An 18253-nucleotide genomic window follows, 5' to 3' on the forward strand; every position below is an offset into this window, starting at 1 on the left:
TGAGAGGCGACGAGAGTGCGGTATATGTAAATACAGCGGAGGGAACACATGTAAAACCCTGCATGGATACACAACACAACAAGAACGTCAGCAGATACTCTGTTGCCATCAACGGTGGCAGTCAGGGCTTCAAAATTGAACGTCAAAATATTGTGATCCTGCAGAGTTTTTTACTAAGAGCTCAATTTAAGCGCATTAGCATTGGAAACTGGCCATCAACTCAAAATCTTTGATACTCATTCTCTCGCTCTTAAGCAGAATCAATGTAATAGCCGGTCAAATCTTACATGAATATTTGTATGAATGCAAATAATTTATGAGTTTTCTCAGTCTTTGTGCAGTGAAAGAAAATATTAACCACCGTGTAGTATACGTTGTAATAATAAATGAACGCATGCACACATAGTTAGAATACACAGTCTCAATTAGAAATCAATCATTGTTGAAGCCATGATTATCAGTGAATGGCTTACTTTATTCAAAGAAATCCTAAAAACACAATGATTTTTGTTGAGTAATAAAAGAGATGTTAAAGCATCATGCTAATTTTCTTGAAATATTAAAACAATTTTGAAAGCCCAAAATCAATAAAAAAAAAAAGGTACAATTCCAATGTGTACATGACTTAATGTAATCTCTGTTGCAGATGTTATATTCAATGTGGGAGTTGGGATAAGCCAATGTGATGAGGCAGGGAGGACATGCACCACTACTTTGAGGAGTCTCGCGACACTAACGTCTGGTCCGGTGGGGTTTTACCTTTATGCCTGGCCAGGTATCTTCCCAGAACAATGATTAAACACAAGGTGACAAAGACCACTACAGCCACCACTCCTCCGATCAAGGCATGGTCAGTGCCGTGCTGCCCCAGAGCGTTGGGATCTGAGGAAAGACAGAGGGGAAAACAAAGAGAGTGGATGAAAGCTCCGCTTGGTGAGGTGAGGGTGTGAGGGCAGAGTCACAGCAAAAGGCAGACAATACAAAACACAGCAAGGAGGAAAGAGGAGATTATTTCCAGCTCCTTCCTGCTCTAACGATTGTTCTGAGCAGCCGTCATTTCCCTCTCCTTTCACATCATGCAGTCAGCACGGAGCTGCATAGCACTGCGAGAATAATAAAATGGAAAGAGAGAGAAGAGCGGCAGACACCACACTGACACAAAGAGACAGGCAGACACACATTCGCCCTGCAAAATGAAGGTAAAAGAGAATGAAAGAGGGACTCTGGCGAAAAAAAAACAAGTAAATAATTCAGGACCACCCCCACAGTGCCCTACGAGTCCCCAACATGCAAACCGGGGCAGTAGTGGAAGGATAGTACACAGTAAATAAATCATCACATGGAAAAGGAAAAGGAAAGATCAATCTTTTTTCTGTTTCTCAGTGAGGAAGAATAGTTATTAGGAAAATGAATTAGGTGTTAGAGAGTTGCTACAGGTCCCCAGCTGTTGGAGAGGCAGAGGAGATGATAGTCGAGTCATGAAAGAGTCAGGGATCTGCCTGTTCATGCTTCATGCAGAAACCCATCAAACCCGTCCTTTTCTTTCAACAGGGGCTTATCTCTTTTATTCACACTGACTTCCTTTTTTCACAAAGTCTAGTTTGTAGATTATTCAAGGTAAAAGTAAGGACACGGCGCTGATGGCACCGAGTGTGTGGACCGACTGTGGGTGAATCTAAAAAAAGTTGACAGTGACAGCAGTAGGGAAGATAGGCAACGGAATAGCCTGTATTATTCATATCAGTCCATGACACCTGAGAAATTAGCACCCATCTCATTATCCCTTTCCAAGTGCCAGGGCATGCCACATACAACCTCTGCCATTTTGTGTGTCTGCGGGCTCAAGATAGCTAAAGTAAGGCAATGTCAGAGTAGTGATAGAGTGTCGGGTTAGACATAGAGCCCACATGGTATATTGACACCGTTTCTCTTCAGTATTTTCCTTTTCTTTCTGTGTCTGCCCATGTGGCCAAATTGAACAGCTGCCTTGCTCTCGCTCCATAAGTCTCCGTGGTCCGAGTGACCAGGCCGTCACACTTGACTGCCTCCCAGTGGACAAACACACACTCATGCCGACACATGCGCTCACACACAGGCGTGTGCGCTGCGGTTTCACTGTGCTGCAGTTCTGCTTGGTCAGTGGAGCAGAGAGTAGAGGAATGTTCCCCTGGCAGGACCCAGCAGGGCGAAGATTCGGGCGTTTAGTTTACACACATGGTTGTGCCTCCTCACCTCTATCTGTCAGGACTGGTGAGAGGTTTCTTTTTACCATCACAAACATTCACTGTCTGACTGCTGCATTTCAGTCTAGCTATTACAATCCAGGGCAGACACAAACAAGCCAGTCACACACTGCACATCTCGGTCAGGTAATATACTGGTGTCATGCTTGAGACATTCGGCCATGAGTCAAAGCCCTTGACTTTCTCAAAACACGCTGTCTGATCCTTTAATAGATTACAACTGTTGACTTTATGTCAGGTGACATAAAGTCAAAGATAATCCACTTGGTATATTGCAAACAGTCACAGACTGTTCAAAGTATTCTTAAATAAACTAATTATGTATTTAGTTCTCCCAAGAGGAGCATATTTATTGATTACTTGGGGAGCGTTTTGTATAGTGATATTTGTAGCTCCGGGGAGAGCTGCTCAATGTCTGACAAACTGCTTTAAGGTTTGCTCTGGTTTCCCGTAGTGAAGCAGGTCGTATTTTGATCGCAAGACCAGCAGTTTGATCCCCACCTCCACATTTCCAAGCGTCAAAGTGTCCTTGGGTAAGACAGGGAGCCTCGGGTTGCTCACTATAGTTTGGTGAATACGTTGCACGGCAGCTTTTTCACTATTGTGTTTGAATAGGTAAGTGGGATTGAATCTGTAACACGCTTTAGGAAGACTAAGGTGAAGACATACTAAATAAGTGCAGCCATTTATCGGCATTGTGATGAAATATGAGTCAGGTTTTATTGAAGATGAAATCATTTCGTTTGAAAAAATAAATAGCCTGAACATAAATGTCAAACCCATTTTGGTTCAGAGGCCGCATACAGACTAACAATTTGATCTTAGGAAAAAGTAAATACAGAATAGTTTCCCCTTAGTTTTAAGGACACCCTGAAACAAAATGAAATCAGAATTCGTCCTTTGCTATCTATCTTCTCTTCCAAGGCACATGAGAAAAAGCTTGTTGCTTCTTAAAACAGAGAATATTTGGCAATTTTGGCATTTAACATTTTTGATTTATTCAGTTTCTTTTCTGTGTGGAGCTATGTTGCAAGAATTTCCCTCTGGGATTAATAAACTATTTCTGTTCTATTCTATTCTATTCTAATGTAATCTAATCTATTCCATTGCTGAAAGGCAATAGAGCTAACCACTGATCCACTCTGAGTCAGATTCATGTCATAGGTTGATTCTAATGTTATTTTTCTCAGGTTTTGAGTGAAAGTGAACGTTTGTGCCAGATTTAAGCGAAGGCCCTTTCAGTGGTCTGTAAATAAAATGTGTATATTAATGTCAAGACAACCCACCAAACAAAAGCCCTTGGGTTACAATGTAGAGGCACACAAACTATCGTGGCATCAGGAGGCAGAGAACTTATCAAATTCCTCCTACTTAAAGCTGGAGTTCAAATATATTCTAGTCTTTACAAGAGCTCAAAAACAGAATAATCTTTGAACTGTTCACGGTCAAGATGCACTGCAGCTGATACAGGAAATGAATCCTAACATTAAAGAAAGATGTGTGGGATTGTTTCGGTTCTGCCTTGATTCAGAACGGTTTTCAAACTGACTATCACAGTGTATGAAGTACAGAAATATAAAAGAACTGCAATGTTATTAAGCCGGAGAATTTATTTTTAAAACTATCACTTTAGCCAAAAAGAGTAGACTTTTTGACATTTGACATAATTTCAGAGGCATACTCATTTAACTTGATATTCATGCCGAAACAGAAGCCTGTGACATAAAATCATGTTAACTTACAAAGTGTAAATGCTTTTCATGTGTGTACCTAGGAAGAAAAGAAAAAAAAAACGTTAATCTACTCTGTTCATAAGTATTCTGCTCTAGTCCACTGCTACTCAGGGCAGGAGAAAAATACAGCAAGGGTGTAAAAAGGCACAGAAAGAAAAGGAGAAAAAAAATAGTGATTGATGGACACAAAAAGGGAGAAATTTCACTTGGACTGAGAGGTACGAGGGAAGAAAACAAGGAGGGATCTAGAGGACTAGGTTATACGTTTTTATGGTTCCAGAACACATTATTTTTTAATAAGGGCAGATACATTCTTCTCTGTGTGATTTAATATGAGAGCGTGGCAGAGCAAACTCTTCTTCTAATATTTATAATGCCCTTCTTGTCGTCTGGCCTTGTGAGCTGGACTTGATTAATAAATTAAAAGGTGTTGAGATCTTCAGTGAACCACCGGTCGGCCGGACAAAACCAAAAGTGTTGCACTTAAAAATGCTTAGACTTCTCATGTGATCTCTTTTACAGATGCTGCCCACGGGTGGGGTAAGAGTAAAATGATCTACAATAAGGATGCAGTGTGGGTAAATGCTAAGTCTAGAAATGCAATATAAAATCATGCCATTTTATCTGGTCACAATATATTATGTTGACTATGTTATACCTGCTCAGGACGGAATGTAAGGCATACTGTGCTGTTACACAGTTCATCTGTTTAAAGTGTATTTCTGTTAATAAGTCTATTAGGAAGTGTTTCTGTTATTGTGCTATGGTCCCTTTAAGAAAGAACAGGAAGGGAGTGTTCCCTAGTGGTGTCATGTGACTTGTATTCGGAGAAAAAGGCAGCATGGTGTTGAAGTGTAACGTGGTTCAATCAGTGGCATCTGCAATACGTCTCAAGCCTTTGATAGCATCGTGGGTATGTATTGACTGTGTAGTTCGTATGTTTATTCTTAGATGATTCTCTTTTAGAATGAGTGTTTCATTTTGTGAGCTTTAATTGTGTGATTGATGGAGATGTGTTCAGCCTAGTTCAGAAGTGCACAGGCTTAAATACAAATATATACTTTAGCTCATTGATAAGGTTAAAAAAAACAGTTAATTAGAGGTTAAAATACAATAAATACAGTAAGGATAAAAACGGATTTATTTCATGTGAATGTGTATATTTACATTGTGTATATGGACATGTAAATACAGCATAAGGCTGATTATGGTTTTTGTGTGTTTTAGTTTCACACTTTTCTTCAACTTCAATAAACCTGTGGACAAGCGGACAACGTCTTCAGAGTCTTGGAGTTAGAAAAGAGTTTAGCTGCCTGTCAAGATATATACAGCACATATATTAAGGACAGAACAGTGAAACCACGGCTTTCTAGCAGGCAAGTCAACTCAGTGTTATCTGATTATCACAGCATTAAGAAGTGATTCAACACCAGTCTGTGCCATGGCCGAGAAAGCATCATCGTTCAAAACACGCTCCCAAGCGTCATGTACATCAGTACACCCAGGCTCATCCTCAACTGGATCTGCTGCAGCTAAAGCAAGGGCGAGAGCAGAAGCAGCGAAAGCACGCCTCACCTTTGCGGAAGAAGAAATAAGTTTAAAGTTGGAAAAAGCTAAATTAGAAGCGTCTATGGCAATGCTAGATTATAAGAAAGAGACTGCTGCAGCTATTGCTGAAGCTGAAGCCCTTGAAGCTGCCTTTGATGGAATAAGCGAGAAGCAAAGTTGCAAATCAAATCCAGATCTGGCACCCTTGGAAGCTGCTCAGCGTACAAAACAATATGTTATCGAACAAGCCGGAGTACGTGATTCAGAACAAGAGCATTGTGATGAAGGGCATCAAGCAAAAACAGAACCAAGCCCGAGCTTCAGGATGTTACCTTCACAACTTAACCCTGAAACCAAACCCTTCTTTCCAGAACAAACAAACACAACTCCTCCTACCTCTCAGCAGCGTTACATATATGAAGATGATTACATTCCTGAACCACGCAAAGTAAAGTTTAAAAGAGACCAAGCTTCTCCTGTGCAGCATCCTCATCCCTTATCTTATCCTGCATCTCCAAACTCCAATGATGGTGGCTCAAACATGAATGACTTTGTAAGGTTCTTCGCTCGCCGTGAGCTTGTGGCTACGGGCTTACTGCAGTTCAACGACAAGCCTCAGAACTACAAAGCTTGGAAAAGATCTTTTCAGACTGCAACAGCAGGTTTGGACCTGACACCTAGTGAAGAGATGGATCTTCTGCTTAAGTGGCTCGGCAAGGAGTCGTCAGAACACGTCGAACAGATAAGAGCAATACACATCAATTATCCAGCAGCAGGATTGGAAATGATATGGGACAGACTCGAACAGACATATGGCTCAGCAGAGGCAATAGAAGATGCTCTGTTTAAACGAATTGATGTCTTCCCTAAGGTAACAAACAGAGATTATTCAAAACTAACAAAGCTGAGTGATCTACTTATGGAACTTGAGGCAGCCAAGGCAGAAGGAGATTTGCCTGGACTTTTTTACCTCGACACAGCAAGAGGTGTCAACCCAATTGTGCAAAAGCTCCCATTTAATCTGCAAGAAAAGTGGGCTTCAGTTGGCGCATCCTACAAGCAGCAATATCACGTTTCCTATCCACCCTTTGACTGCTTCGTAGACTTCGTTAGCCGGGAGGCTAGAATCAGAAATGATCCAAGCTTCAACCTCAACTGTCACACAGACATGTCTATGAAGGCTGAGAAGACAGTTTGGAAGCCAAACAAATATCGTGAGGTCTCGGTTCACAAAACTGAGATATTTCCACGAGCATTTGCAGAAACAGGTGAGCCCCCAACAACATCTCAAAACCTAGATAAACAGTGCCCCATTCACAAGAAACCTCACCCACTGTACAAATGTCGTGCATTCAGAGAAAAGCCCCTTGAAGAGCGTAAGACATTTTTGAAAGAGAACAATGTCTGCTTTAAATGCTGTTCGTCATCTTCACACATCGCAAGAAACTGCAAAGTTAAGGTTCAGTGTTCAGAATGTAAAAGTGACAGACACAACACAGCGCTTCACCCCGGACCTGCACCTTGGTATGAAGCGCGAGACCCTGCTCCAGAGCACGGCGGGGAGGAAGACAACTTTTCCCAATCTCAGGTCACTAACAAATGCACAAAAGTTTGTGGTGGAGATCTGACACATAGATCTTGCTCTAAAATATGCCTTGTAAAAGTTTATCCAACTGGCCGACGAGAAAAGGCAGTAAAGCTGTATGCAATATTGGATGAGCAGAGTAATCGTTCACTCGTTTGCTCACAGTTCTTCAAAGTGTTCAATGACCAAAGTCCATGTGCCCCTTACACATTGAGAACATGTGCTGGAGAAAAGGAGACATCAGGGAGAAGAGCCAGCGGTTACGAAGTGGAATCTCTGGATGGAACTGCCAGGTTGATGTTACCAAGTCTGATAGAATGTAATGACATTCCTAATAACAGAGAAGAGATACCAACTCCAAGTGCAGCTATCCATCATGCTCACCTCAAGTCAGTGGCGCATCTCATCCCAGAAATGGACTCTCAAGCCCAAATAATGCTCCTCTTAGGCAGGGACATTATAAGAGTTCACAAAGTCCGCAAACAGGTGAATGGCTCACACAACCAACCCTATGCTCAGAAGCTCGATCTAGGGTGGGTCATTGTCGGTAATGTCTGCCTAGGAAGTGTCCACAAACCATCAACAATCAACACCTTCTACACAAACACCGCAGAGCTCAAACGCCCCACTCTCTTTGATCCATGCCCTAATGTGTTTCATGTCAAAGAAAAATACAGTGATATCCAGGTCATTAAGCACCCTCCAACATGTTCTGAAGAGAAATCCCCCTGTGATGCAAACCACCTGGGATGCACAGTGTTTGAGCGTACCAGGGATGACAACCAGTTGGCTCCGTCAATCCAAGATGCTTCTTTCATGAAAATAATGGAGAAAGGACTAAAGAAAGATTCAAATGGTAGTTGGATTGCTCCATTACCTTTCAAATGTCCACGTCAGCGTCTCCCCGACAACAGGCCCCAGGCGTGGAAGCGTCTCATGTCTCTAAAACGCAACTTTGACAGAAAACCTGAATTGAGAGACCACTTTCTCAGCTTCATGGACACGATGCTTAAAAAAGGTCATGCTGAGTTAGCCCCTCCTCTCACCGATGAAGAAGAACGATGGTATCTACCAACATTCGGTGTATATCACCCAAGAAAACCAAAGCAGATACGTGTCGTGTTTGATTCCAGTGCCCAGTACAATGGTGTCTCCCTCAACGATGTTCTGTTAACTGGACCTGACCTGAATAATACACTGCTCGGTGTGATGATCCGCTTCAGGAGAGAAGTCATCGCCTTTACAGCTGACATAGAACAGATGTTCTATTGTTTCTTGGTAAGAGAAGAAGACAGGAACTTCCTACGTTTTCTGTGGTTTCAAGAAAATGATCTCAGCAAAGACATTGTGGATTATCGCATGAGGGTACACGTGTTTGGCAATAGCCCGTCACCTGCTGTGGCTATTCATTGTCTGCACCAGTCTGTCCAGCTCAGCGAGATCCCTATCGACCCTGATGTCAAACACTTTGTGATGCGAGACTTCTATGTTGATGATGGTTTGAAGTCCCTGCCTACAGTTGAAACTGCTGTGAGCCTACTGAAAAGGACACAAGAAGTTCTCTCAAAATCGAACTTGAGACTCCACAAGATTGCAGCAAACAACAAAGAGGTCATGGAAGCTTTTCCACTCGAAGATCATGCAAGCGACCTTAAAGACCTCGACCTTGATGCCGATATGCTTCCAACTCAGCGCAGTCTTGGAATCAAATGGAATCTCCAAACCGACTGTTTTCTGTTCACGGTCTCAGAAGAGGTAAAGCCTTACACTCGCCGAGGTGTCCTATCTACCATCAATAGCCTCTATGATCCTCTAGGATTTGTAGCGCCAGTCACAATCCAAGGCAAGGCTATCCTCAGAGCGCTTACCACAGAGAATGGTGACTGGGACACACCATTACCTCAAGAGATGGAAGAAGCCTGGACGTCATGGAGAACCTCTTTAACAGAACTGTCCAGTGTTTCTATCTCCAGACCTTACACTGCAGCTTCAGCTTCAGCTGCTGTCAGAAGAGAATTGTGTGTCTTTTCTGACGCTTCAACCAAAGCAATCGCTGCAGTAGCCTATCTGAAAGTCGAAGATGCTAATGGGAACAATCATGTTGGATTTGTAATGGGTAAAGCCAAGCTGGCACCCCGTCCAGAGCTCACAGTCCCCAGATTAGAACTTTGTGCAGCAGTGCTTGCTGTAGAGTTAGCTGACCTGATCTCAGCAGAATTAGACCTTGAGGTAGATGGAGTAACTTTCCACACTGACAGCAAGGTTGTTCTTGGATATATAAACAATGAGACCAGGCGCTTTTATGTCTATGTCAGCAACCGGGTACTTCGTATCAGAAGATCTTCCAATCCAGACCAGTGGTGTTATGTGTCCACCGACCAGAACCCTGCTGACCACGGTTCACGCTTTGTCCCGGCAGGCCGTCTGAAAGACACCAACTGGCTAATTGGACCTGAATTTCTGTCTTTACCAGAGACAAAGAAGTCTGAGACTACCTACGATCTGGTTGATCCCTGTTCAGACCCAGACATCCGACCTCTCGTGTCAACCTTAAGTACTGCAACCTCATCAAACCAACTTGGCTCTCAAAGGTTTGCCAAGTTCTCTAGTTGGAAGTCACTAACTCAAGCTATTACTCGTCTTGTCCACATAGCCAGAGTTTCCAGTACAACCCTGGAGCAGAAAAAAAGTCCTTGTAAGGGCTGGCATCACTGCAAAGCAGAGTTTACTGTGGAGGATTCCAATGGAGCTTTAAAGGTCATTATTCGAGCAGTACAAGAGGAAGAATACAGTCAAGAGATCAAATGCCTCCAAAAACACAAGGAGATTCACAAAAGCAGCCCTCTCAAAAAGCTGGACCCTTTCATTGATGAACGAGGCCTTCTACGAGTTGGAGGTCGTCTTCACCATTCGAGCCTTGATCAAAGTGAAAAGACTCCCTTGATTATTCCTGGCAAACATCACATTGCTACTTTGCTCATCAGACAGTACCATGAGCAGACTCAACATCAAGGACGTCTGTTTACAGAAGGAGCTGTCCGTTCAGCTGGATTTTGGATAGTTGGTGGGAAGAGAAGAGTGAGCAGCATCATCTATCAATGCATCACTTGCAGACGACTAAGAGCTCCAACTAACATCCAAAAGATGGCAAGTATCCCAGCAGATCGACTTTCAACAGACCCTCCATTTACAAATGTTGGGTTGGACGTGTTTGGCCCATGGATTGTTTCGTCACGTCGGACAAGAGGTGGTCTTTCACACAACAAACGATGGGCTGTCATCTTTACATGTATGAGTGTGAGAGCAGTTCACATTGAAGTCATTGAATCCTTAGACACATCCAGCTTCATCAACGCGTTCAGACGTTTCCTTGCTGTGCGTGGTCCAGTGAAGCACATCCGTTCGGACCGCGGCACAAACTTCATTGGAGCCTGCAAAGACTTGAACATTCCTTCGAACATTGACAACACAACAGTGAAGACTTACCTGTCAAACCAAGGTTGTTCATGGACTTTCAATCCTCCGCACGCATCCCATTTCGGCGGAACTTGGGAAAGAATGATCGGTCTTGCAAGGCGAATTCTGGACTCTATGTTTCTCCAGCTAAAAGACAAACTCACTCACGAAGTATTGGTGACCTTCATGGCGGAAGTAGCAGCTATCATCAACTGCAGGCCTCTTGTTCCTGTAACAACTGATCCTGATGATTTATTCATCCTCACTCCAGCTGCTCTTCTCACACAAAAGGTAAACAATGTTCCTGCTCCTCCTGGTGAGTTTGGAGCATCAGACCTATACAAACATCAGTGGCGACAAGTTCAACATTTGTCCAACACATTCTGGGACAGATGGCGGAAGCAGTTCCTCCCAACACTACAGCCTCGCAGGAAGTGGCACTCCACTCAACCGAACATCAAACAAGGAAGTGTTGTTCTTCTCAAGAACAACCAAGTACCGAGGAATGAGTGGCCTATTGGACTGATAACACAAACTTTCCCCAGTACAGATGGAAAGGTGCGCCAGATCGAAGTGAAGATCTGTAAACCAGGAGGGAGTTCGGTCTTTCTCAGACCTGTTTCAGAGACTGTTCTTCTTCTACCCCCAAACGCCTAGATATGGTCTAATTGAGTGGCGTTTGATTACGCCAGGCGGGGAGTGTGCTGTTACACAGTTCATCTGTTTAAAGTGTATTTCTGTTAATAAGTCTATTAGGAAGTGTTTCTGTTATTGTGCTATGGTCCCTTTAAGAAAGAACAGGAAGGGAGTGTTCCCTAGTGGTGTCATGTGACTTGTATTCGGAGAAAAAGGCAGCATGGTGTTGAAGTGTAACGTGGTTCAATCAGTGGCATCTGCAATACGTCTCAAGCCTTTGATAGCATCGTGGGTATGTATTGACTGTGTAGTTCGTATGTTTATTCTTAGATGATTCTCTTTTAGAATGAGTGTTTCATTTTGTGAGCTTTAATTGTGTGATTGATGGAGATGTGTTCAGCCTAGTTCAGAAGTGCACAGGCTTAAATACAAATATATACTTTAGCTCATTGATAAGGTTAAAAAAAAACAGTTAATTAGAGGTTAAAATACAATAAATACAGTAAGGATAAAAACGGATTTATTTCATGTGAATGTGTATATTTACATTGTGTATATGGACATGTAAATACAGCATAAGGCTGATTATGGTTTTTGTGTGTTTTAGTTTCACACTTTTCTTCAACTTCAATAAACCTGTGGACAAGCGGACAACGTCTTCAGAGTCTTGGAGTTAGAAAAGAGTTTAGCTGCCTGTCAAGATATATACAGCACATATATTAAGGACAGAACACATACTGTATTCATCCTTATCTGTATTTAAATGGGAAAGAGCAGAATGATGACACGCAGCAGTGATCCACCCGGCTGGGACTGGGAGTCAAATCGTCAACGCAGTCGCTGAGGGCATTTTAGCTCATTTGTTATGCACCGTAACTATTCAGCCATTAGGCAGCCTTTGGTTATGAAATGTGATATAGTGATTGGGAAATGATGTGCAAAGGAATATTATTAGTTGAAGTGGAAGCTCGAATATTAAATCTAAAGCAATGTGGAGGAAGAAAAAAAAAAGAATCTACTGCAAAGCCGTGCACTGCTACTTTAATTAATATCAATGAACAGATACTGTATACTCCCTAGAATGGGAAGTAGATACAAAAGCTAAGAGAAGCCATCCAACATGCCACAGCTGGATGTGTGTCACCATCGAACAGGCAACAAAGAAAACCTGAGGACAAGGACAAACACACAATGGGTGCTGTAAATCCAGAGAGCATAATAAACTTCTTGAATTGCTTATTAACTACAAAACATTAAAAGCGTTCAACCCTAACTGACAATAACCTCACCATGTGTCTGTAGCACATAAACAGCAGCATAAGCAAATTGGAAAATTTGCCAGAGATTTGTACTTGAAACGTTACATACGTTCAGACTCACCAAACTCTGTTCCACCCATCCAATCATTTTGCCCACTTTATCCAAGTGAGAGTCATTTAAACGGATCCTAGATAGCACGGGGAAAAATGGAGGGCACACCCACTTCAGTCCATCACAGGGCTAACATACAGAGACAGACATCAACTATTGCAATAACAAGTATGTCTTTGCATTATGGGAGGAACCTTGAAACCAGGATTGATCTGCTGTAATGACAGAATCATCAAACAACAAACTGTTCCAGTCTAAACAATCATAACATTAGGTTTTACACTCAAATGATGACCGTGTCCCCAACGCCATGCATATTTGCGCTTGTCCAGAAAAGGGCACTCAAAGAGGAAATCCAAAGCTTTGCGTGTAGCTGAAGTGTCAGAGAGTGGCTCTTTGGGCGTCGTACTGAATGTCAAAAACGTGTCCTCATCCCACCTATATTATACAGCGCTCACTCCCAACATCTGAAGAACGTCACAAAAGAGCTGAGCCATCGTTTCAAATATTGTCACAGCATCTTGTGTGGTCCGACGGTACGTCATCCTCTGCAGTGCCTTTTCATCTAAAGTCATTTTTCATTTTAACAGTTTGAGCTTATCGCACACATCATAACTGCTGCAAGTCAAACACCCTTTGCCATCCTTGGTTTTAAAATTGTTCATATTAAAATTCAGTGACACTGTGTCTTCTTTTGGATTATGTTTTCTCTGCCCCTCCTTTTCGCTATAGCTCACCGAGGCCGTGGTTTCAGTTGCTCAGATCAATAAAGCAGCATCTAGTTTAAGCACAGGCTTACAGAGAGGCTCTGTCCTTGTGTCGGTGTCGCGGGTCAGGTCAGGGAATCTAATTTTGTGTGGAAGCACGCCATTATGCCTCAACAGGCAATATTACTTTGGCATAACAGACACAACAAACGTAAAACCTACAAAACCTTTCAGAAATAAATGTTTCTTAAATAGTTATGATATATTATAGAATGACTCATGGGTCTATTTAAAGGTGTTGGAGCATGTGAACGTTACTTGCGTGTGGATATTTTGTTTTTACAAGTTGAGTAAATTCTCAGTTGTTGGAGGAAAGAAATCCACCTCCTTTCTCCTTCTGAGAAAACCAGAACCAGCTCTGCACAGAACCAGAGCTCACGTGGTGAAAGCCCCTGCCACTCAGAGCCGCTTCCCTCTTTTCACCTGTTTACTGGGTATAATTAAAGTGTGTTTTGAAATATGACATCATGCTGTTTTACACCCCTGATGGAAAATTCCACTCCTTCTTTTTCTTTGTTGTATTAAAAAACAACCTTACGATTTGCAGTTTCAACAAATTGGAGCTGCTTACATACATGCATACAACAGCCATGCAATCTTTCTTTATGCTCACAAAATCAACTGTATACCTTTACTGACAGCACCTGTTGTGTTTGAATGTAGAAAAATTGGTTGGGCAGCAGATATCAAATATAAATTGTTATGTTTACACATATCGCGTCTGGATAAAGTGGAGTCACAGTTGATTTTGAATTGGCCATTGTGAATTTTGACTCATGGGTCTGTCGTAGTTGGTTTTTTGAGGGGTACGCCAGTTTCCCCAAAAAACATGGTTTAGTAGGATCTTAGTGAAATGTTCACAAATGTGAATGTGAGTATATGTGACTGTCTGCTTCGCTGTTTTTGCAATGTGGAGGACTGGCGACCTGTCGAGGATTCACCCTGCTGATAGTTAGCTGGGATTGGAGACTCAAAATTGGATAAAGTGGTATAAAAGATGGATGGACATAAGAGTGTCAGCCCAGCACAGAAAAATACAGGCGCACACAAAATCTGAGAGACCCCTGCTGATAATTACAAAGGAGTTCATGTTTGAGGCATGTAGCACGGATAATTTAATGGCTTGGGTGTATTTTTTTATACATTTTTTTTTAGAAGAGTGAACGTTCAACAGGCACCATTACACTGAGCAGCACAAAATTGAAACAACTGTTTTTCCCCCCTCTCTCTTCAGCAGGTAGCAGCACAATAACAGGCATTCGTAATGACAGCAATTATAGCTGAGGTAACACAGCATGTTGCTAAACTGGATGGTTACATAGAGTCTTTGAGGAACATGATCCCAACTCAAAATGTGCAGTGTGGCCTACTGTAAGTCTCAATGCAGTGTGGCATGACATCCCAAACCACAGTGCACTAGTCCGGTTAACTGTGTAAAGCTGCATGTAATCTGCGCGCCCTCGGCTGACACCACTGTGCTGTAACTGGGGCAAAGGTGTGCCAGGGTGAGACACTTCTAAGCGACCAGGGTAAGATATTGCTTAGTAACGTGCCGTAAAATACCACAAAAGGAAAGCAAAACAATGCCCAAAAAACATTTCCCTCCGAGGGATTTTCTTTGTTTCATGTCCCAAAATGACTTTTTCCCAGCAAGAAACATAAAGAAATACCTGTTACTGCACATTAATTCCGAAGCAGTGATACTACGTCAAAGTTACAGACCCCAGGGAAAGAGAACCTTAAAAAAAAGAGGTGAGTAAAGGAAAGAAAGTGCCTGCAGACTTCAACTCGTTCAATGAGTGAATTATGCCCAACTTTTTTTGGCTGAGGCTGGAAATTCACCAATCTGCATCTAATGCTGGCTCCACCGCCAAGATGAAAGAGTCCCTGGAGGCTGTAGCATGGGGCTAAGAGACACTTGTGTGGCCACTTCTGAATACATGCACCCGAGCATGTGAGAGGACGGCAAAAGACAGAAACGTAGAGACGTTTTTGCACATGTGACGTGTGTGTGAGTGTGCATTTGCAAGTGTGTGTGTGTGTGTGTGTGTCCTTGTACTTTATTGCTTGCTGGGTCAGAGTGGATTAATTAGATTCTGAAAACAAATTACTTTGACTAATCATTCAATAAAGCCCACATGTGGACATTATCTTGAATATTCAAACACCTTCTCTTTTTCTTGTCAGAAGGAAAAGAAAATTGTGGTCAGCAGGGTAACGGCGTGAAGTCATCGGTAAAGAAGGATGATTAATCAAATAAATTAATCAAGCCATATGCAAAAATCAAAGCAGCACTGCATTCCTCAAAATCCACAACCTCTCAAAAAAACAACAACAATAAAATACAAGAAATGCAATGATAAGGTAATCGAATGACAGCGTGACGTTTTCAGACTGCAAGGGGAAAAGCATAGGATTATTCAAAATCATGAAATGAAGAGGCAGAATAAATAAAAAGCCTGGAGAAATTATGCATTTTGTAGGAATCAAGTTATCACCACAGGCCCAATGATCTCCCACGGGAGACAGGGAAGGAGAAAATAAATGACTAAAGATCAAAATAAAACGCCGCGTCAATAAATGAAAATTACAGCGCCTCATGTGTGCACGCTCGTGAGTGCTTCTTTAAGATTGCTCAAAGTGTCCTCTGCCGGTTGAGGTTTAATGAAAAGAAGGGCTATTACATGTAATTCATAACAGTAGCCCCAGGATCTAATGATTTCTCTTTTTCTGTTCTACACTTTATACCAAATTGTTGCTATAATTCTTCCCCAAAGCGAGGTAATGTGACAGGTCATCAATAAGCTCGCCCGGCAATAAGTGGAAAGACCTTTGCATTATGTTTTAATTTCTCCTGTGCTCCTCAGCTTTATGGTGGAAAGAGAGGAGCGTGGAAAGGAAAATGGCAAGAAGATGGCCAGCGTAGTTCAATATTTAACCATTTCACTCCAGACGGCTGTCGCCTCAACCTTTCTGTTTCAAACACAGCAGCCGGCCAGCTGCCCAGGATACTTGCCCTCAAGAAAATATGTCTTTTTCGCATCACACAGCCTAACCCACGTCTTCCATTTTAAACTCGATCGATAGCAATTGAATAAAGTGGTGAAAAATCTCCTAGTGGAACAAAAATTGTTCCTTTCCTTATTGAGTTATCACAAAAGGCTTTGTCCTCGGTCTGGTGAAGCTTGAATAGGTTAAAGACATAACATGTGGTGCAGTGAAATAGCCTGTGTGATCTTGAAATACTTGTTACCAGCAATGAAAAGGACATTTATTGAAATGTTAACTGCCTCCATAAAGTGTGAGTAATTTCAATGAGTTATTTGACTCATTTATCTTTGAATGTGTTTGCATATCTTTAAAGTACAGTGATTACAGTGAATTTTATTCTAGAAACTTTTCAGCGTAATGTCGAGAATTAAAAAATTAAGGGATTATCCATTTATATGTTTTATATATATATATATATATAACATGCACGCACACAGACATGCTATTGGTCAAAAGTTTTAGAAACAACTCAATAATTCCAATTATTTAGTGCAATTCAAGTCGTTTCAAGTCCAATGAATAGCTTGATTGTAGGACAACTCGTCCACAAAACTGTAACCCCGCAGTGGTTACTGCTCATCTATGGATGAGATTTCAGATTTTTTTTTTTTGAGAAAATAAATCAATGTACTTTTACATATTATTTCTAATTGATATTTTTTATATTTTTCATATATCTAGTATATGTCCACGTCTTTTTAGTATAGTATCATATGGCTTTGTTTCTCACAAAGAATGGTCTTCTTTGAGCAACTTGTCAACTGCACAGCCTATTTGTTTTCAGAAATACATTTCTGAAAACCGTATTTCTGAAGACCGTTTCTGAGCCGGTGCACCCCTGTTGAGTTTGCGCTTCAGGCAGCTGCTCAATTCCCCCATAGCAAAATCAGTCACTACTTATGTTTTTGTGTCAAATATACTTAATAATCCTTCTGAATGTGTCAAATATACTTTGAAATCCAATACTTCAAATCAATAATGCTGACAAACTTAGTCTGGACAATAATGAAATGTATATCTTGTGTTTTTGTGTCAAATATACTTAATAATTCTTCCAAATTTGTCAAATATACTTTGAAATCCAATATTTCAAATCAATAATGCTAAAAAGAAATAGTCGTGGACGAGTTGTCCGGAATCGCGTGGACGAGTTGTCCAGGGTTGCCGTTTTGTGGACGAGTTGTGTGTGCACCAGAGGATCAGCAGTCTCAAGTCTGAGAAAGACAAGCAGCATGGGAAAGTGGTCCTGCTTTTGCATTTGTATGCTCCATTCTGGCCAACATTGCCTTGAACAGGGAGAAAGCTCAGAGACTCATCCAAACTTCTGAGCCCTGACCAATCCTTTGCCTCTGCAATGAATTCTCCTTCAGTGTGTAGTCACCGCTATGATCTTCAAGAGGGGAGGTAGAGCTTCTGTATTGTGTTTTGTAAAACATGACAGCTTTACCACAAAGGCATCCACTTGCATTCAAAAGATCAGGGAGCAACCTGGCTTGTAACAATTTAAGACAACTTAGTAATCTCTTCCAAGTCATGATATCTGCTTTGATTAAGAGTCTCAAGGTTCCTGGTGCATTCCTTTGTTTTTATCCTCGGCTTCTCTTGGGGAAATAATACTGAACCAAAGAAAGGATAACTTTTACCGTGCAAGGAGGTAGATGAGTATTATTCTCGTTTTTTTTTTTTTTTTGCCTTCTCCACAGGCAGAGACACCAGGCATGAATAATTGCTGTCTTCTCAGCAGTGGGCCCTTTCTCTGCAGCAATATCAGACTACTGGGGCCGAGGTTGGCCACACGAATGCTGATTATGAGTAGTGAATAGTAAATATTTTAAACACCAAAGGAACCCTTGTGCATGATTC

The 18253-nt window shown here is 41.8% G+C and overlaps 1 protein-coding gene across 4 annotated transcripts in view; it reads right to left on the reverse strand.

Moving 5' to 3' along the window:
* The window catches only part of LOC308121774 (cell adhesion molecule 2-like), a 205900-nt gene that overhangs the window by 2146 nt on the left and 185501 nt on the right, over positions 1 to 18253 (reverse strand). For all 4 annotated transcript variants that reach the window (XM_080483239.1, XM_080483241.1, XM_080483240.1 and 1 more), the window contains one exon: positions 760 to 882. In XM_080483239.1, coding sequence (XP_080339365.1) covers positions 760 to 882 — 123 coding nt within the window. The remainder of the gene's footprint in view (positions 1 to 759; positions 883 to 18253) is intronic.

Source organism: Lipophrys pholis (assembly GCF_963383615.2).
Source record: "Lipophrys pholis genome assembly, chromosome: 16".
Taxonomy (NCBI): Eukaryota; Metazoa; Chordata; class Actinopteri; order Blenniiformes; family Blenniidae; genus Lipophrys; species Lipophrys pholis.